The sequence below is a fragment of the Bos mutus genome, chromosome X (genome assembly GCF_027580195.1).
Source record: "Bos mutus isolate GX-2022 chromosome X, NWIPB_WYAK_1.1, whole genome shotgun sequence".
Classification (NCBI taxonomy): domain Eukaryota; kingdom Metazoa; phylum Chordata; class Mammalia; order Artiodactyla; family Bovidae; genus Bos; species Bos mutus.
The window spans coordinates 17,497,625-17,519,347 of record NC_091646.1 but is presented as its reverse complement, the minus strand read 5'-3'; the positions used below and the strand labels follow the sequence as shown (position 1 = coordinate 17,519,347).

Sequence of the window (21,723 nt, the reverse complement as noted above, 5' to 3'; positions counted from 1 at the left end):
ATTTTTTCAATAAAGGAATATGTATAATGTCAGATCAGTCCTATACATATACGTTATAGCTTCCAATGTCTAGTCATTCATTCATCCAGTTTTTGTTGAATGCTTCCTACAAGCCAAGTTCTGTTCTAGGAATTCAAGATTGTCAAAGCCAGGCGAACACTTGCAGTTCATCAAAGTAGGTTTATTAGTCAATGCAACAGAAAGAATGTACACCATGAGAAACAATGGAGCCTCTTAGAAAGAGAGTGTTAGAAAAGTCTTGTAAGATTTGGGCTTGAGTTAGGTGATTTGGGGAAGGGTTTAAGAAATAGTAGGGCCTTGCTGGCTGCTGTTAGCAAATGGGATTAATTTTATGACTGGCCATGTTAGTAAATCTTGTCCAAGAAGCTAACATGTCATTGGTCAAGAAGTAGTAGTCACCCGGATTAGCCAGAACATAGATGTTGGTCATTATTGTGATCTGGACAATGTTTTGTGTCTGTGTTCAGAAGTGATTATGGAGTGGTCAAGTGTTTTTGTCTCCATCCATCACAATCATAGTGGCCTTGTTTGATGTTGCTGTTTTGTGAAATCATTTGTGTTCTACAGAGCGCCAGTGCCTAGCTGTGAGTGCCAGGCCAACTCTTGGGTGTCAGGGGCTGCTTTGTTTTTTCATAAGCTACAGCTATCAATAAAACAAGTAAAAATCCCTGCCCACACAGAGCTTAAATTCTAGTGTGAAGAGAGATACAGTAAACATAATAGATTTATCATGTAAATTAAAAGGTGATTAGTACTATAAGAGGGGAAAAACAGGGTGGAATAAATGTGTTCAAGAGAGAGGACGTGGCAAGTTAAATCAAGATTGGTCTGACTAAGAAGGTGACAGGTAAAGAGAAGCCAGATCAAGGGGGACTTTACAGCCCCACCATTGTAGAAACTTCTTTACTTTTAGAGATAAAGGAATCCACTGGAGAGTTTGAACAAAACAGTGATTTGATTTCACTTATTTTCTAGTATAGCTGCTCAGGTAGTTTTGTTGAGAATAGGCTACGGGTCAAAGGGAGAAGAAGCAGGGAGAACAACTAAAGGCTTGCATGATGGTCAGAGTGGAGGGGCTAAGAAGTAATGTGGTTCTGAATGTATTTAAAAGTGAAGCCAGTAAACACTTCTTCATAGATTGGATAGGAATTGTGAAAAAGAGAAGAGTCAAGGATAAATACAAGATTTCAGTTCTGGTTGATCAAAAAGATTTAGTTGCCCTTTCCAGAGATGAGGAAGACTTCAAGAGAAGCAGATTTCAGGTGAGACAAGTCAGGAATTCAGTCCTGGACATAAGTTTGAAAGATACTAGACACTTAGGAGGTATTGAGTGGGCTGTTGGTCATATGGAACAGGTCTGGGCTACATACAGGAATTTTCAGTGAATGGGTTGTACTAAAACCACAGGACTGTATGAGATCAGCTAGAGAGCAAGTATAAAGTTCCACACATGGACTGCTGGAACACGCCAACACAGAGGGCTCAGGAAGAAGAGGAGCCTGAGAAGGAATGGCTAATGAGGTAGAAAGAGAATCACTCAATTCAAAAAAATGTCTTGAGCAAGTAAGCACTACCAGGCACCAAGGTATATACTAGGGTTGCAAACATTGTGGGGCCACTTACTGAAGTAGGGAACATGGGTGGAAGTGGATTTAAAGGGAATGAGTTTGCTTTTAGACATTGTGAATTGCAGGTTGTCCTATGGGACAACCAGCAGGAAGTTTGGTCTGGAGCCTACGGAATTCAGGGCAAGAAAGAGTCGTGACCATGTGAATATATTTAGCTTTGATTTTTGTGAATATATTTATTTAATCCTTAGTAAATGGCCACATTTGATATCATAAATACAGTCCGGAGAGGGTCATAGTGGTATTTAAAAGCATGTAAAATATTAATCCAAAAAACTGTGACACAGGCTGTCCACTGCTTATATTTAGTTTTCCTAAGGAGTTCCTCTCTTATACTTAATTGGTCTTCATTCACTGAAAATTTTTTGAAAAGTGCTTATTTAGTATCTGTTAGAAATAGAGTTTATAGCATGTAAACATTCTGAATAAGAGCCTATTTTTAAAGGGAGAGTATATTAATATGATGTATTACAATATGTTAGTTTCTTTTCTGTACTCATCAGAGTGACCTTATTTACAAAACCTTTTTGTGCTGTCACACGAAGTATGAAAGGAAACTGTCTTGTTTTAGCTTGTGATTTTTCTAGACAGTTTAATATCCTCTGGCAGATGATTGTTCCAGTACATTTATTTCTCTTTTGTGGTTTGTCATTATAGCCACTGTATGATGCTGCTTACCTTACAATGTACAATATCTGCTTCACATCCTTGCCCATCCTGGCCTACAGTCTACTGGAACAGCACATCAATATTGACACATTGACCTCAGATCCCCGATTGTACATGTAAGTTGAACATATGTAAGGTAAAATCCCCTCAGACATTCAAAGTTGTGGGTTTCATTTTATCTGCAGGTCAGAAAGACACAGAACTTCCCTCCTGGTTTGATTACATGGTTCTGTTCTGAATTTTTAGCTACTTAAACTAAACCATCCAGCTGGAAAATGACTTGTCCTGGGTATATGTCTTATACTTGGATGGGTGAAATTATTTAGTTCAGAATCAGTAGTTCCTGAAACTTTGCCTACATTGTCATAGAGTTCTAGAGTCTTAGATGAAGACAGACTAGTTTTAACTACCTGCCGTCTCCTCACCTGCCACCTGATGTGAAGAGCTGACTCATTGGAAAAGACCCTGATGCTGGGAAAGATTGAGGGCAGGAGGAGAAGGCGAGGACAGAGGAGGAGATGTTTGGATGGCATCACCGACTCAATGGACATAAGTTTGGGCAAACTCTGGGAGATAGTGAAGGACAGGGAAGCATGCTGCAGTCCATGCAGTCACAGAGTTAGACACGACTTAGCAACTGAACAACCCCCTCACCCAAAAAAGGGCCATCCAAAGATATAATAGATTGAACTGACGATGTTATGTTAGGCTTTCTTTTGTAAACTGCCCCTGAAACATAGCCTCCCTGCCTTGTTAGCCCCCATTCTAAAATGGCATTGTTGAAGAAAATAATTAACTCATCAAGCCTTTATATTCATGTTGTGTTAGTTGGAAATAGTTGTTTTTCTCTTGGATGGGTATTTGGCACTAGCCCCAGTTGCTTAACCTTTGATTAAATTGGATTTTTGTAAGTGAAGCCTACAGCTAAGGATAAAGATGTTAATTTACTGCAGATTATAAGCATTATTGAATAGTGGGTAGCAACTGCAGTAGAGTGAGTTGAGTAAGGTTAATTTGTGCAAAGTGAAGGTGTATGACTCATAAAAGTCACAATTAGGAATTGTTAGACTTAACCACAGAGAAGGCAATGGCACCCCACTCCAGTATTCTTGCCTGGAGAATCCCAGGGATGGAGGAGCCTGGTGGGCTGCCGTCCATGGGGTCGCACAGAGTCGGACACGACTGAAGTGACTTAGCAGCAGCAGCAGACTTAACCAGAGTTATAAAATTTGTTCTCATTTTAAAGATATTTATTATGAAAAATTTAAAACATGCACAGAAGTAGCAACAATATTATTTATATGGTGAACTTCCCTGTCCTCACCACTCCGCTTGAATATCAATTCATGGCCAATCCTACTTCATTAATAACCTTGTCTTCTCTATCAAGGACTTATTTTAAAGCAAATATCAATCGTTACATAAAATAGTTATTTCAGTACACTACCATACCTAAAAATTTAACAAGTCCGTTATATCGTCAAATATCCAGTCAATGCTCAGGATTTTTCCAGTTGACTCATGTCTTATAGCATGCTTATTTGAAACTGTATATAAGGCCCATATACTGCAGTTGGTTAATAGGCTTCTGAGACTCTCTTAATCTGTAGGTTATTTTGACAATTTATTTGTTAACAAAACCTAATCATTTACCTTGTAGAGTTTCCCCCAATCTGGTATTTGCTGATTGCTTCCTCATGGCATTAATGTGTTCTGCTCTAGTATTTCTTGCAAAGGGTATAGTTTGATCAACAGAAGAATCATAGCACCCTTGGAAGAAATCTTCCAGAGCATGAGCTCTCATACCCTCTTGTTTAAATAAATGAAGACTCAAGGCCCAGAAATGACTTGCCTAAGGATAGAGGTTATAATGAGAGGCCAGGGCAAGATCTGATTTCCCTCCTCCTGATGACCAGACCTGGGCTCTTTTCCACAGGCTGGTGGTTTTCAAATCTTGAGCAGCAGTGTTCTATCTTCAGACAACAACTAAAGTGAAGACCAGTAGTGCAGTGACTCTGGTGGAAGAGGGATTTGGGTGGCAGGGAGCAGAATGCCTCTTGTTCAATGCCACCAAGAGCTGTAGCCTTGCCTATGCCCTAATCTCAGCTCTGCCCTTGCCGAAGTCACTTGACTGAGATGGGCCTTAGTTTCCTCTTCAGTAACAACAGATCTAGTCACAGTGTTTAGGGGAGGATTAAATGAGTGACTACATGGAAAAACTTACAGGGGTGCCCGCATGAATGCTCAGTCTCTCAGTCATGTCCAACTCTTTGTGATCCCATGGACTCTAATCCACCAGGCACCTGTGTCCATGGGATTTCCCAGGCAAGAATACTGGAGTGGATTGCCATGCCCTACTCCAGGGGATCTTCCTGGCCCAGGGATCAAACCCAAGTCTACTGCATTGCAGGCAGATGTATTACCACTGAGCCACTGGGGAAGCCCACAGCAGTGCACATAGTAAATTTCGATGTGCTTAGTCACTCAGTCCTGTCCTACTTTTTGCAACCTCATGGACTGTAGCCCACCAGGCTCCTATATCCATGAGTATTCTTCAGGCAAGAATACTGGAGTGGGTTGCCATGCCAAAATTTTCAGTAAATGGGAGCTATATAATCTTACTGTGCTATTAATAACACCCTTCTCCACATAACTTCAGGGCTATGCTGAGCACTTTTGCACATTAAGAATGTTGAAAACTTGAAGCAACCTATTGAGTACAAATTCTTGTAAGGGTTTCTATGAAGTTTTAGTAACGACACATGGGTGTAGCTCATGATTTTTTAATTATTCTTTTATTTATGTATTTATGGCTGTGGTAGATGTTCGTTGATGCATGCGGGACTTTCAGTAGTTGTGGCAAGCAGGGGCTACTCTCTAGTTGTTGTATGCATGGGCTTCTCACTGAGGTGGCTTCTCTTAGGGAGCGCAGGCTCAATAGTTGTGGCTCATGGGCTTAGTTGCTCCTGGATCTTCCTGGATCAGGGATCGAACCCATGTCTACTGCATTGGCCAGTGGATTCTTTACCACTGAGCCACCAGGGAAGCCTCCTCATGAATTTTTAAGTAATTTTGCATAGAGGGTATAGTTGCCACATCTGATGGAGAAATGAAAGCCAGGGCATACCTATCACATAGCCCAAAAAGCGGCTTCCTGCCTGCCTGCCCTGACGAGACGCTGCTCTCAGCCTGTCACTGTGTTGGAGATTGCTCCATTGCTCTGAGTGTTCCTTTGTAAACAGGAAGCTCCAGTCTTCATATGTGGCTTTCTCCACATTTATACCATTTAATGTGACGTGTAGCCTTATGTAACATATTATAGATGTCACCTTCATGGACTTAGTGATGCAGGCGTTTACCAAAAGTTTTGATGTGAAATGTGACATAACTGGATCTTTTCATATTTTTTGAGAGAAATTTGAAAAGTAAACTGTAGTACTTGTTTCGAGGGTAGAGGCATAGTCTTCTACCACTTTAAAAGGCAAAAGAAAGGTCTCGGTACACCTGCTGCCTCCGATTATATGGAAATGTTCAGGCCTGTGCTTCTGGTCAGCACCCCTCATCTTCATTCCCTCCTGTTCTCTTCACGTTAGCTACCACATTCTAAGTTACAGCAGGTCCGTCATTCACCTGAGTTCAGCTGGGAAACCTCAGCTATAACCCAACACACCATGATGCTACTTCCTTTCTTCCCACAATGCGTGATGTAAATCCAGTGACTGGCTGGAAAGAGAGGAACCACTTCTTGCCTCAACCTCACTCAGTGACTCTCAAAACCCTCATTGGCTGGCATTTGCTGGGTGCTCCTTTCAAGGCTCTTTGAGAGAATTGCCTTCCCAGTGGCTCCCAGTTGCCTTGCGAACGTGACTTACTGCCTGTGGGTAGAGCTCATTTCTGGAAAGCAGTTACCTGTTTCCTCCTGCAGCTTTCTAGGGCAAATAGCAGCGTATAGCTTTATGCATCACCGCCATTGCTGTGGAGAAGGAAATGGCAACCCACTCCAGTATTCTTGCCTGGAGAATCCCATGGACAGAGGAGCCTGGTGGGCTGCTGTCCATAGGGTTGCACAGAATCAGACATGACTGAAGCAACTTAGCATGCATGCATGTATTGGAGAAGGAAATGGCAACCCACTCCAGTATTCTTGCCTGGAGAATCCCAGGGACAGAGGAGCCTGGTAGGCTGCCATCTATAGGGTCGCACAGAGTCGGACACGACTGAAGTGAGTTAGCAGCAGCAGCTCCATTGCTGATTTCTGTGTGCACTTGGACATCTTAGTAGGTAAAAGTTGCTTAATTGCTGTTTTTCAGAAAAGCCCATAGTACTCCATACCAACAGAACAGGGATCAGTTGCACTTATATTACAAAGGTCTTTCTTATTCATTACAGCTCAATGACAGTCTTCATAATATTGGCAACAGGTACTCTATTTGAGTGATTTTTTTGATACATGTTAAGAGGAATTTGAAATAGAAGCTAAAAAATTCCATGCACAGACCTATCTTCTTTCTGTAGCTCTGTCCCATTAGAATCGGTAGCCTTTTTCGACATCCTGACTTGTACCCAGAACACTCTTATTTTTGATGGATGTTAAACTTTGGATCTGTCCACCCGCCATTTATCAAAGCCTGGCTGTACAGCTTCAGACATGTTATTTGACTCATTTTAAAAATATAAAGGGCACCACAAGACCTAAGAAAGGTTAAATTCCCAGGAAGAAATCTTGATTAAAAGAAGTATTTTTATAATTATAGTTACAAAGTCATGGTAGCTTGTTTGGTTGAGAGCATGTGATTTAAAGTCAGCTCTGTCATATAGCTGTAGTAGTGGTTCCCAAACTTTACTGCACATTAGAATTACTTGGGGATTTGTACTTTTTTTAAAATTTGACTGTGCTCAATCTTAGTTGTGGCACGTGGGATTGAAGATCTATGTTGCGGCAAGAGAACTCTTGAGTTGCAGTGTATAGTATGTTTAGTTGCAGCATGTGGGATCTAGTTCCCTGCCCAGGAATGGAACCTGGGTCCGCTGCATTGGGAGCACAGAGTTTTAGCCACTGGACCACCAGGGAACTCCTACCTGGGAAGTTTTAAAATTGTCCTGGTTAGCCAGGTTATACCTCATGCCAGTTAAATCAGAATGAGAGTGGGAGCCAAACATCAATGTCTTTAAAGATCCCCTTGTGATTCCAGTGTGGATCAGAGTTTGGAAACCGTTATGATACACCTTTTTGAGGCTCATTATTTGAAAATGGTAGTGATAAGAATACCTATCTCGTGGTTTTTGTGTGTACACAAATGGACTATATAAAACTCTTAACCCATTTTTATAAGCAATAATAAGTACTCAATAAATGAGCTGATTATTATTATTGATGATATTAATATTGTCAGTGATCAGAATCGTAACTTAGAAGCACTATAACAACTTACTCCAACACCTCAGACAGTAGGTGATTACACAAAGACAAACCTGTGTCTCTGTTTGATCTTTTAATGAAAGCCTACCAATCCCTCATGAGGAACTTTCATTCTATAAACAGGGTCAAACCCCATGCGCACCTTCAGCGTTTCACTGTATCTTTAAATAAACAGCCTACAGAGATTCATTAACTTGTGTTTTTTCCCATTTCTCAATAGGAAAATATCTGGAAACGCCATGCTACAGTTGGGCCCATTCCTATACTGGACATTTCTGGCTGCATTTGAAGGAACCGTGTTTTTCTTTGGGACTTACTTTCTTTTTCAGACTACATCCTTAGATGAAAATGGAAAGGTAAAAAAAAATTACGTGTTTTGCTGTTATAAGCATGGCTTAATTTTTTTCCATAGGCATTGGGTCTATCATACACATACTATAGCTGTAATCATTTTGCAAATTATTTCTTAAAGGTATGGTATTTAGTTCTCACAGCATCCTTAGAACAATTGAAATGTCAAAGTAAAAAATCACTTCCTGCTTGCACACCTAACTAGAAAGCTTATGTGCAAACCTCGGGAAGCTTAACTTGGCTGTAATTTTTACTAGATGAACAGAATTCTTGGGACTTCAGACTTTGAACCTGTACACTTTGATGTGAGCCAGGGTTTTGCTGTTTTAAAAGCAAAGTCTGTCCCCACTCAGTTCTTAGTCTGTGTTTAGAGTGCAAGGAGGTAGCTGCCATATGTTTGTAGTATTTGCCCAATAATTAGGGAATTCCCTTCTCTTCCTCCTTCCTTTCCACATGGGTGCATAGTGTTTTCCAGAAAGGCTACACTGATCCTGCCAGTGTCTTCCCAGCAAGCGACTCCATAGGTCAGCACCTGCATTGGGGTGACTTTGCCCTGGCTGTGCTCTAGGAGAGAATTGCTGATGGGGTGAGGTCTTTGGCAGCCACACAGTGGAAAATCGAACCCACCTTGCATGCCGCTTCCACTAGGTTCTTTGCTATTTCTCAGCTTCCTCTTTTCTGGTCGTTCATAGTTTATAATCATGTGAAGCAAAGCTAAGTTTCAAAAAGACTTTACTGAGTACAATGACTATGTCTAGAACCATGCAATCACCATCTACTACAGAAGTGATAGGCTCAGTGAATTTGAATGATATACTGAAATTAGGTACTACAGTTAAAACCTCTCTAATTTGGACTAACAGAAATCAGTTTAATCACTGAGTAAGTGTTGATGAAATACAGATTTAGTACTTTAGTGTAGGTACACATAGCATTTGCCAGGGAGAGTTCCCTAGTGAATCTGTGTGTACCCTCAGGCCAATCACTTCAGTTTTCGAAGTCACCTTTGCCCAGTGGTAAGCAGAAGAAATTAGATTGTATGATTTCTCAGATCCCTTCAGCTTTATGACTTGATTCTGTAACTTTATCTTTTTATTTTATGTTTATTTGGTACATAAATTATAGACAGCTGACTATACTCTTCCACAATTCTGTTGATATGGTTCATTTGCTCAGCAAACTCTACTGGTGGTGCATGGGGAGCCTCAACCCACCCTATGTTTAATTCATCTCTCATTTTGAGTTCATTAAGTCCAAATGAATTAGATGTTATTGTATGTTTGCTAAAATTGTGATAAGAACTACTATCAGAAGTTAAACATAACACCATGTATGATTTGATCAAATCCTTTTTTTTTTGCTGTTAACCTTAATTTTTTGTTTTTATTTTTTAAAAACCTTTTACATTTCATTTTCTGTTTTAATGTTATGCATTCAGATCTTGACAGCATTTGGTAAGCATATGTGCCATTCATTGCCATCGTTCGGATTTATACATGGTATCTGCTTTTCTTTGATGTGCACATGCTAACAGCTGTAATATTTATAGCCACAAAATTATTTTGTTTTTTTATTAAGATATAACTGACATGTAACATATGCCTCAGTTGTATAGTATAATGATTTGATATTTGTATGTACTGATTGATCACCACAATAAGTCTAGTTACCCTGTCACCATATCACCATATACTCTATTTTTATAATGTAAGTTCATTTGTCTGCAAATTAGTCCTTGTTTGAGATCTTTAGAGCTATATTGGGCTTCCCTGATAGCTCAGTTGGTAAATAATCCGCCTGCAATGCGGGAGACCCTGGTTCGATTCCTGGGTCAGGAAGATCTGCTGGAGAAGCAATAGGTTACCGACTCCAGTATTCTTGGTCTTCCCTCGTGGCTCAGCTGGAAAAGAATCCACCTGCAATGCTGGAGACCAGGGTTCGATCCCTGGGTTGGGAAGATCCCCTGGAGAAGGGAAAGGCTACCCACTCCAGTATTGTGGCCTAGAGAATTCCATGGACTGTATAGTCCATGGGGTCACAGAGTCAGACATGACTTAGTGACTTTTAACTTTCAGAGCAATATGACAGGAAAAGCCCATATCAAACTCTGTAGAGACAGGAGACATCCAAATGAGTTGTCTTATGAACATTACTGGTAGAACAGAATTTTTCCTGTCTGTATCATGCTAGTCTGTTCTTTGTTTTATGCTACATGGATTCATGAAATAAACCCTACCAACCACACACGTGGTGTACCTCTTCAAGAAAATTTAGGCTTACAGTAAAAGCCAACATATTGGCCTGATCTTTTGAGCAGGTATTTCCCTAAACAATTTATACAAAAATCCTTGTCAGTTACACACAAGATTAAACTGGCTGTTTATTGTTTTAAGCAGGCTTGTGTATTCATGGTACATGTAATTGTTGAATATTTTTCAGGTATATGGAAATTGGACATTTGGAACCATTATTTTTACAATCTTGGTATTCACCGTAACTCTGAAGGTTAGATTTTTATTATTCAAATATGTTTAACACCATATTTTTTTTAATACTTTCTGGTCTTATACTAATATATCTTAATTTTTACTGTGAGCTGTTATTCAAGTCTGAATGCTGATTAAAATTATGTGTGGTATTAGAGATTTGGACATTTGTATACTATTTGTGATCCATTTTTTTCCAGTATATTGTCTATCCTCTTTTTTTTTTAATATACGATACTTATATTGGAAATCTCTTCCTTTGTTCCTGCTGTTTTTGAGATGTTATGAGAAGTGGTATATAAATGGACTGTGAGTGTGTTTCCATGTTAAATACTTGAATATTTTTTTAAGTTATATATCTGTTTAAGAAGGCCAGTCCTTAAAGGAATTTGGATACTTAAGTTGAAAATAAGTGTCCGTGAGCAAAATATGTGTGCCAAAGAGCTTGGTAGTGATGATATTTCATATAATGTGTTCATCACTGAAATTTACCCATATTAGTGATGAAATGCATAAGAATATATGGCAGATAACATTCAAGGAAAGCAGTTTTGGCAAAATCGTTGTCATTAACATGCAGCCGTGTAATAATGCTGTATGCTGAATACTGCCCTTAAGACTCATGAGTTGGGCCACCGTTACAGTTGAAGGTATAATCGAATTATTTTGATCATTCCAGTAATAAACACCTCACATGGAGTCCAAGAATGAGTACCTTTAAATGAATTTCATTCTGCCCATTGATCAGAACTAGATTCAGAACTATAATTGACAAAGGGCCTCTAACCATTTCCCCTCTGCATTTTTATACGTGATCCATTTGTCGTACTGAATAGAACTAACATGTTTGCATTCTTCATGTACTATTTCAGTGATATTTTAGGCTTGCTAGAAAATGTTACAATTCAACTCGGTTTAGCCACTTACTAGCTGGGTGTCCTTGGGCAAGTGACCTTGTTTCTCAGCACTTCTATTTCCTCTTCTATGAAATAGAAATAAAAGGACCACCTACCTCCCCTGGGATTTTTTATGAGAAGTCAATTAGTGAATATGTATAAAGCAGTTAAAGTAGTGTCTGGCACATAGAACGAGATTGGTACAATAGATGCTAATTATTATTATTTACTGTTATATTTCATAGGATCATGACTTAAAAGGGGATTCTCTCCACCCTTTTTTACCCCTGGCCTTGTATATGGCCCCAGGGCCTTCAAGCACCCTTTGTAGTTAAAGTTGGCCTTACTACAACATTTTTCATCTGTCTCTGAAAAGCCATCCAGTCCATCTTCTTTGCATGAGTATTACTGTGACATGTTTCCTAGCAGCTTGGTGGGGGGTGGGGTGGAGGGGATTCAAGACTGGGCTGCATTCACAATGTTATCAATATCCTATTTATGAATGAGTGACTATTAACAGAGAGCTAAGGAGCAGGGTGTCAAAACAGCAAGTAACAAAACGGACACCACCTCCTCTTCAAGAATGAAATGCCCTGTATAGTAAGCATTGTGGCCCAGAAATTTTAAGAAAGCAGAGTGGACCATACGTTTTATTTTTAGATTGCATGTGAAAATCCCAGGTGCCACAGTCAGAAGAAACAATCAGTCCTGGAGGAAACATGAAAGGATTAAAATCTCAGGCAGCTGAAAAGGTTATTGATTCAATGGAGTAGCTGTGGGGTTTGCAATTGAAAGGCATGTTACATAGACCCGCAATCTGTGGTTCCATGATGCCTGATATGTAGAGCTAGTTGCCTTTTCATTTAGTAACCTCCCTTATGTTGTGTTTGAGGTCTCATGACTCCTTTGTGTAGTTGGTCTTTTCTTCCTAGCTACTCTTTCCCTCTTCTCCTGATCCTCAGTATACCTGCCTCCACCAGCTAGGGCTTCTCTTTTTGCCATCAGCTTCCTGACCACCACCACTTAAGGACATGGGGGCTCCAGTGTCCAGGATCTTACCATGACTTCATTCCTTGTCCTTCCTTCAGTAGTGAGGCATCTACAGTGGGTACTTCCTTGTCCATACCTCCATGCCTGTACTCTGGCATCTAAATATCTTGGGGCAGAGCTCTTTGGGAAGTCTGGTTCTGTTCTTCTAGTGCCGTTTGGCTTTGGTTGCCTGGCCAAGCTGGATCCTCCCACAGGTATCATGTATGAGTTATTGAATGCCACTAGACACTGCCTGGTGTAGTGTGTACACATCATGAAATTTCCTGTGTTGTATCTTTTCAGCTCGCCTTGGATACTCGTTTCTGGACATGGATCAACCACCTTGTGATTTGGGGTTCTTTAGCATTTTATGTATTTTTCTCATTCTTCTGGGGAGGAATTATATGGTAAGCAACTAAACATGTGGGAGTGATATGTAAATATTAAGAATATATTATATGTGCCAACATTAATTATACTTTTAAAGTTTTGATTATATAAGATGGCAAGTCTTCAATATTAATGGACTGGAAGTTACTTCTAGCCAGTAATGCTGCTAATTTTAGTTGAGATTTTAAATGTAAGTTTATAGACTGCACAAATTACTCAAAAGACTTTTTGACCTTCCTTCTGGTAGCCCTTGTGTAAATCTTTCAGCTTGAAGGTATGTAAACATCTCTCTGTGAAGTGAAACTAATTTCTAGCATGGCCTCTCCCATATGATTTCCAGTGGAAATACTCATCCTCTGAAATTTCTGCACAGTGTAGTGGCCAGTAGATACAGCCTTATCCATGTGGACCCTGTTCTCTCTTTATGGTATATCACTCTCATTCTTGCTACTGCAGATGTGCTCAAGGTACAGAATATATATCACTGAATACTCAGAGGGTGGTTATATCTTGAAATCACCATCCCATTGTTTTGGGGAAGGTAAAGGTGGACTCTGCAGCTTAGATTTAAAGTTCATTCCATTCATCTTGGTTCAGTAGATGTTTATTCAGAATCCATTTTGCATGAGGCACTCTATGGGATACAGCAATGAATAGACTATACCCCTGCCTCAAGAAGACGAGAGTCCAGTGTGTGCACATAAGCTGTGATTGGGAGAGTCATTAGAAATTAAAATCAGAGTTTCATCTCCTTTCCTTACTGCCAAAGGCCTATATTTTATTTTTAAATATCACAGTTGTTTTCATTCATTGGTGATTTCCCCTGAAAAGGAAACCAGCAGCAGAGAACAGGGCTAAAGCAAGCCATTGGTTGAAATTCTAGGCATACATATTTTCACTAGTTTGAGCAAAATCGTACATACAAAACATTCCACATTATCACAGAGGACCATGTTTATGTCCCTTGAGACTTAATTAGAAGAAACTCGTACTGTTTTGGAAAGCTTTTTAAAATAAAAGCCTCAAGTAATAAAAATACGGAACACCGAATCACTTGCAGAAGTAGCAACTCCAGAAAGTATACTTACAGCATTTATTTGACACATTTATTTGAAGCAGTGACACTAAAGGAAGTCTCTATTTTTTTTTAATAATATACAAATGCCTCAAAGTTGATTAATCAAATGTGATATACAGTAGTAAGATCTGCCCACAGGACCATAATTCTGTCTAGGAATCTGTGTAGTCAGCATCTGAACTAATTGTGCAAAATTTCCTCAAGAATGAAATGTTTCTAGCAAACTGAACCAGTTTCTCACTCTCTCCAGACTGTTCCTTATTGATTAAAACAAATTGTTGACACGTTTTAAAATATTGTCATACTTGTTTCTATTGATTAGAGATGCTGACTAAAAATGAAATGTGAATAAATCTTTGTTTTACTTTCTTGCCTCTAGTGCTGTCCTTAAGTAGACCTGTCTGAGTTGAGCTACTCCGTGAATATAAAATATATATTAATCATAAGTCAACCAGCAAAATGTGACTAGAAATTGTAAAACTTCAGCTGAATGCTGATTACAGCTAGTCTCCGGACATGCTCAACCCTGAGGCATGATGACTCACCTGTCTTCAGGGATAGGCAGTGAGAATGATTTCTGAGCTCCAAAACCCTTCTAAAAATAATATCTTTTGTTTTTTACTGCTCCCTTGCAAGACTCCATAGATGCTGTCAAAATCAGAAAGAAAACTGTGGAGCTTTTAGAAACAGAGTATTATGAGTACTATGCAAAGGAATACCCAGTAACTAGCAGTCAGAATTGTCTGCTGGACCCTTACTGTGTCTTAGCTGCCTGGAATGTTTGTCAGGGTGCTCTTCTGCATTAGAGTGGGACTTGAGCGCTGTGGAAATCTTTTCTCTATGGTAGGAGCCCTAGAAAACTCTTAAGTTTCTCCACCTTACTATTCTCGCAATGTAGTGCCCTGTGAAAGTCACTCAGTCATGTCCAACTGTTTGTGACCCCATGGACTATACAGTCCATGGAATTCTCCAGGCCAGAATACTGGAGTGGGTAGCCGTTCCCTTCTCCAGGGGGTCTTCCCAACCCAGGGATCCATCCCAGGTCTCCCACATTGCAGGCGGATTCTTTACCAACTGAGCCACCAGAGAAGCCCAAGAATACTGGAGTGGGTAACCTATCCCTTCTCCAGCAGATCTTCCCTGACCCAGGAATCGAACTGGGGTCTCCTGCATCGTAGGTGAATTCTTTACCAACTGAGCTACTAGGAAGCCCCACAATCTAGTGGGTAGTGGGTCCACATGTATTCCACAGTCTAGTCCTCATCTGTGTAGAGCCATGAGCTTGATGTGATCATGTTATGTTGCATGACAGTGCACAAACATCAGTGTTTAAATGAGAAACCACTGTATCTTATTATTTTTATTAATGTGCATAATGAGGATTCCTTTTAAATGCAACAGGCAGCTTCAGTAACACTTCTGTTTCATATAATAGGAACTCATTTGCTTTTCCATTATCTTCAGTGAGCACTATTTGTCATCTACTAAATGGGACCAGCCAGTTACATACCTAAGGCTCCTAATCCAAGGATAATTTGGTACATGCCCTGAGCTCAAGCAGCTGCTTTGCACTTCCTCCCCCTCAGCTTCAGACGACATTCATGCTAACGTAGTGAGTCTCTCAGTGGTTCATCTCAGACAGGGAAGGGCAACTGGCTGGACCTCTCAGTAGCCACCTAATGGTTCAGTGGATGACTAAACCTGGCAGAATGTCGCATCCTCCTGGATTTCTGGACCCCAAGGCTTAATGTGTGATTAGCAATAGTCTTCTGGCAACCTACTTTGCACACTCTGGTACTCCGTATATATTTGTAGATGAGAATGGTAGATTTTTCACATTTGAGAGAGAAAAACTACAGTCCTTATTATGCTTACATAGGGGTTTTGTGGAGGTGGGGTGGCGGTAATAAAAATGTCTTTTAAATTTCCAAATGTAGAGCACAAATCCTTTCTTACATTAATAAAACAGCCAAGGAAGTAAAATGTTTAACATAAAAGTTAATCATCATTTCTCTTGAATATGTCAGAAGTGCCAGCATTTTCTAATGCAAATAAATACTTTCCAGTTGGCAACCTTAAAATAGATCACTTAGTTGTTTTCAAGTCAAGTGCATTTTATTATCCCTTTGATTACTTTCAAGTCAAGTGCATTTTCCCCTTTGATTATCATCCCTTTTCTTTCCAAACATTTAGTAAATGAAATCTGTTTACTACTTTTGGTCGTTATAAAGATTATTTTTATTAATGTATATAATGAGGATTCCTTTTAAATGCAACAGTTAGTTTCAGTAACATTTCTGTTTCATATGACAGGAACTGATTTGCTTTTCCATTATGTATTCTCTTTCCACTCTAGGCCATTCTTGAAACAACAGAGAATGTATTTTGTATTTGCTCAAATGCTGTCATCTGTATCCGTATGGTTGACCATAATTCTTCTAATATTTGTCAGCCTTTCCCCCGAGATGCTCAGGATTGTATTAAGGAGTGTAAGAAGAAGAAGTACCAGGGTAAGAACTAACTTTATATTATAAACTGATTTTTGTAAGGGGCTTCAATATCTGCCGTGAACTAAAAACTTTATTTAGAGAATTGCTTAGTTACAGCATGTTAAACCCCTCCTTACAGGTTCATCACTTAATTTCCTCTTCTGCATAAAAAGTATAATAAAAAACTTCGTTATCCAATGCAGGTGGTAAGTAGATTCCTTAATAGTGTTCTATGTGACCTTTAGTGATCCATATGGAGTATCTCATATGCTCCATATGGAACTTTGAACAGAAAAAATGATTTTTTTTTTTTTATTTAGCCTAGAATTTTCACGCTGGGAATTTCCACACCAACGTTTCAGCTTTTTTTTTTTTTTTTCTTTTGTTTAAACAAAGCATTCCGGCTTTAACCTTAGAAATTTCCCTGTGGTTGTTTCAGACTTTTTTTTCAGTTGGTAATCCCAATTTGCCTCTTTCAAACCTTTCCCCTTCCTTTAATTATAGTGCTGCTTAATCTCTGTGTTGCTTCTAGCCCTGTCTGTCCAAGAGTATATTTAAACCAAAGAGAATTCCCTGGATGTGATTTCTACATCCTTCCCCTTTCAAACACACTTGTGAAAATTTAAGATGGTTTTATGAGTGTGTTTTTATTTTTGCTGCTTATATGGTAAATTTTTTGCAGCAATGAGAAGTTATTACCCTCTGTCAGCCTAATTGCTTGGGCCTGCATTGTCTGATATCTGTTGAACCTTTCTTAAAAAGCCTTTAAACTGAAAAAAGTAGATTAGCCTAGAAAAATGAAACTTCTGGCAAATTTTGACCTACAAGTTAAGTAAATATGTCGTATTCCTGCCAACACTAGCTAATTTTGCCCAACAAAACCCTATTTCAATCACACTGACACCAATTAGATCTTATAGCCCCTCCAAGGCAGTATTTTCAAGTAGTCTAAGGTATATCTACCTGATCTATTTGATTAAATTTGCCAGTTTAGCCAGAAACCTGGTTCGTCTTGATTTTTATTTTTTTTCCTATTGGTAGATCCCAGTGGTTGGCATCATATAGAATAGGGAACTAAAATGTCTATAGTGGGAAAAATCTTCAGTGATTGGGTGTATAAAAGAGAAGCTTCATGAGCCAAGTCAGTATCAACCCCAGTGAAAAACAATCAGATTATCAGTGGCACAAGCCACATTGATTCGTGGTATAAACTGGCCAATCACTATATGGTTAGGTGGTCAGAACTGGCCTTAATTCCATGCTTCTGCATGCCTTATGGATGAAAGTGGACACAGTAACATTAACCTAGCTAAAACCACCTTAATCTCTCTAATCCTTCCAGTAGACCCGCTACTGACTCCCTCCAGCCTGGTGTTTAGTCTTAGAATGGGAAAGTGGCATTTATTTGTAAATACCAGTTGGACAGGGGTATAACAGGTTACTTCTCTAATGGCTCAAGTGGCAATTTGTATGAAACCAAATTTTAAAAATGTCATGGTAATAAATATTTTGGTGCCTTGTCATAATAGAGATTTGTCTACAAAGGATCTCTTTATTTGGAAATACACTCTGAGGAGCTCCTTGATGTTTTTCTTATTTGGGGTAATGGAGCTCATGCTAAGCAATGGCTCACAGCCAGCTTATAAATTGACAAAGCTTCATCCTCTAAAGATGAGACAAAAAATCTCAGAAATCAAAACCTTCAAACAATATTTTATCCTCTTCCATAGGCCCTTTAAAAAAAATGACACTGGCTGGATGTGACTTACATAAATGGCCATTAAATGGAGGGATGATACAAGGCAGTCACAGATAAAGACTTAGAACATTTTCTTTCCATGCACAGATTCCAGACTTCTGTTGCAAGAAAGCATGGAGTTCTGGGCCTGCAGCCCTTTTTACTTAGCAGTATAGAGTATTTCCAGGGTTCAGCATGAACTTTGTTTGCCATGAATTATGTCCATGATAGGAGGAATTCTAGTGTCTGTGCTGTAGCTTGGCATGCTGATGTGCTAGAACAACCAGAATTTCCATAATCACCTTCATTCATTCATTCATTTATTCCTGTCATCATTGAACCAGTGAACATGTGTTGAACCACCTACTGATGAACATCTCTCTTTAACATCCAAAGTCTGAAAGGCTAAATGGTTTTTCAGACCCTATGGGATTTTGAAACTTGCAGATAAGACAGAACATTGTGGGCACTCAGCAGCACTGCCTTTTTTTCCCCCTTGTGAGAAAATGCAAGAGCAAAGTAGTGCATATCAATGCATAAAGGGCAACTGAAACATGGCAGCCGTGACTACTCTGATAAGTCATATCTATTTACACAAGGCTCTAGTTGGCCACATCAAAGAAGCAGAGGCCACTTCAAAAATCTTTCTTCAAAGAAAGAGTATCTTAAAGGCTTCTCTGGTGGCTCAGATGGTAAAGAATCTGCCTGCTCTGTGGAAGACCCAGGTTCAATCCTTGAATCGGTAAGATCCCCTGGAGAAGGAAATGGCTACCCACGCCAGTATTCTTGCCTGGAGAATTCTATGGACAGAGGAACCTGGTGGGCTACAGTCCATGGGGTTGCAAAGAGCTGGACACGACTGAGCAACTCACACTTAAGTGAGCAACAATCTGGCATTCTGGGTGACTTCCTACTTATTCAGTATCCCTTGCTAAGACATTGGCCTCATTTAAAGAGCAGCAAAAGATTCTTTTACACTGGGTCCACCTCATTCCTGAGAGGCTCCCTAATGGGGTAGAGTGTGTGTCCCTAGCTAAAAGTAGAAGATCCCCCTGACTTCAACTAGTAAGGGTCAGATCCTTTGCAGGGAGAGCCAGAAATGCCTGTGGCAAGTAGACTGCCTGTGCTCTCTGCCTGTGAATCTTGGCAGCTGCTTTAAGAAGCGAAACTCCGAAACTCAAACTCCGTAGTGGATAGAGAAAATGTCTCCATGGCATTTGAGAAGGAAGCTAAGCCATTTACATTTACCTGTTGTAGAAGCAGCCTTCTGTTGAATTCCATTCAATTCAGAACACTTTGCCCGAGGGTCCAGGATAAGCTAGCTGCTGTGCTAGGTTGATCATTCCAGCTCACAGGGAGCTCTCACTCAAGTTGAGTTATAAAGGGATTTATTTGGAACACTTCTGGAAGCAGGTATAAACAGAATAGTAGAGTCAATAATATGGCTTGTAACACAGCTGAGCCATCTCAGGGTCCAAGTCACTAACTCCAGAAGCCTCCGGTAAAAAGGCCAGTCTGGCAGCCCCCACCACAGCTGAGTTTTGTCTTGATACTAGCAGTATAAAAGAACTCTGCTATCTTCCAAAGTAGATTCCCTCAGTCATTTAACTCAGGAAGTAAATACATTTTCACACCCTTATTTTCAGCAGTATAGTTAATTTTTGAGCTAAAATCCCATCATTAAGGATCATAGGGCTTTTCTTTAGCTTCTAAGCTGCCAACAAGTATATGATGAAATTATCATTGAGCACTGAACAGTGGGTACAGCAGATAACACTTCAAAGGAAATGTAAAGTTTACGATTTGAGGTACTTCGAAAAGCCATGTCCCTTCTCAGCACTTTTGTTGGGCTGGCTCTTAATCAATGAAATACACCTGGACCCTCTAGCCAACTAGTGAATGAATACCAGTTACCATTTCAGGCGGAGGAATTTTCCATGTATCTTTATGTTAAGTTTTCCCATGGAAACCACCATGATCAAAAGGAGGCTTGATTTTGCCTAGTAGACATGGAAACACTATAATGTAATGAGAATGGATGCAGCAACATGGCTATACCTTGCAAGTGACGTCTGCACAAACAAAAGCAAACATTCAGTTACATAGGGAGCTCTTTCAGAGCGGCAGCCAGGAGAAGGAAGAATGTCAGGTATCTGAGCAAAATTCCCAGAGAAAGCACTTTAGAGAATACAGTTTCTCCTTTAGTAACAATGGTGACTGATGATGACTATTGAAATCCTTACAGTGTCTCATACAACCATGAGCTCTAAAGGTAACAGCCCTGTGAACTAGATTAGACAAAAATGAAGTTGAATCCTAACATCGTGGCTGTGGAGGTGGACCTTTATGCATTGGCCTCTTTGACAGACTGCTAATTAAGCCAGTGTCAAAGCTCCCTAGATGACTGCAAAGGAATGTGGAAATTTCATACTGTTGTTTGTTATCTCTCAAGCTTCTACCCCCGCTACCCGCCCCCAACCAGTTGCTAGCTGTATCAATTTTTTATTGCTTTACTCTTTTCATGTTCTCTACTGCCTTCTGTACTCTCATATTTCTGTTTTCCTTTATAAAGTAGCCTATAAATCCCTAAAATTTCTACTTCATAGAAAAACTTTTATCTCTGACAGTTGGATACAAGGTTCTGAGCGCACCAAAATGTGTTTCAAGTTACACTCTTAAATAGATGGGCTTGTATTTTAAACACAGGGTGGGAGGTTTGGTATCATGTTAATCTTGTTGCAAGGTTTTTGCCTACAAAAGAGAAGGCAAACAATTAAAAATTTTTTCTCCGAAACTAAATATTAATCTCTCTAGCTTTTATCAATTGGTAATTTGCATGTTACCAACATGTCACCAACTTTATTAAGGTAAAATATGAACAGGAGAAATGTAGTTATGTTAAAGCATATATGAATAAACAGAATTTTTCCTTTGGAAGTATAAACGTTTATTAGACTCTGCTAGATATATGTGTTACTTTAGCTGGTTTCTTTTTGTTAAGCCTATTTCTATTAGTTGCTAAGTAGATAATATGGGTAATCTTGATTAGCAGAATTGTTAAGCTCATCCCCGTAGTTTACCACTCATCTGTTTTGCTAGAGCAATACCATACCAAGTCTATAAATTAGCCTACAGCTTCAGGCACAGAGTAAGGGGGGAAAAACTAACCTCTTAGGTTTTCTAACTAAACTTTAAGTCATTGATTTTCACTTTTTCTTAGTGTTTTAAAGGAAAAATTCATAGCTTTTCAGGCAATGCTTTTAAAGAGTCTCTACAGGAAAAAAAGGGGGGAAACCAATGAAATTACGTTAGAATAAAGGAAGTTAAGCTTTGGTTCATAGGTAAATGGTACGAAAGTGTGGTTTCACCAACAGTTTTCCATTATTTAGTTTTGATTAGGTTTTTAACCTGAAATGCCCAAGGACAGTCAGTCCGTATTACATGTGTGCAATTGGACAAGATGAGATAGTTACTTGAAGATAGGTCGGTGATGGATCCTGAGCATAGCTCTTTGATCATTGAATTTTAA

The 21,723-nt window shown here is 39.5% G+C and overlaps 1 protein-coding gene across 6 annotated transcripts in view; it reads left to right on the top strand.

Annotated features, from left to right (window-relative positions):
* Positions 1-21,723, top strand: part of ATP11C (ATPase phospholipid transporting 11C) — a 169,078-nt gene that overhangs the window by 140,681 nt on the left and 6,674 nt on the right. For 4 of the 6 annotated variants that reach the window (XM_070365486.1, XM_070365485.1, XM_070365488.1 and 1 more), the window contains 5 exons: positions 2,307-2,434; positions 7,958-8,093; positions 10,528-10,593; positions 12,803-12,906; positions 16,324-16,477. In XM_070365486.1, the coding sequence (XP_070221587.1) occupies positions 2,307-2,434; positions 7,958-8,093; positions 10,528-10,593; positions 12,803-12,906; positions 16,324-16,477 (588 nt within the window). Of the gene's footprint in view, positions 1-2,306; positions 2,435-7,957; positions 8,094-10,527; positions 10,594-12,802; positions 12,907-16,323; positions 16,478-16,595; positions 16,663-21,723 lie in introns of all 6 variants that reach the window. The other 2 variants (XM_070365489.1, XM_070365490.1) reach the window with 1 other exon arrangement.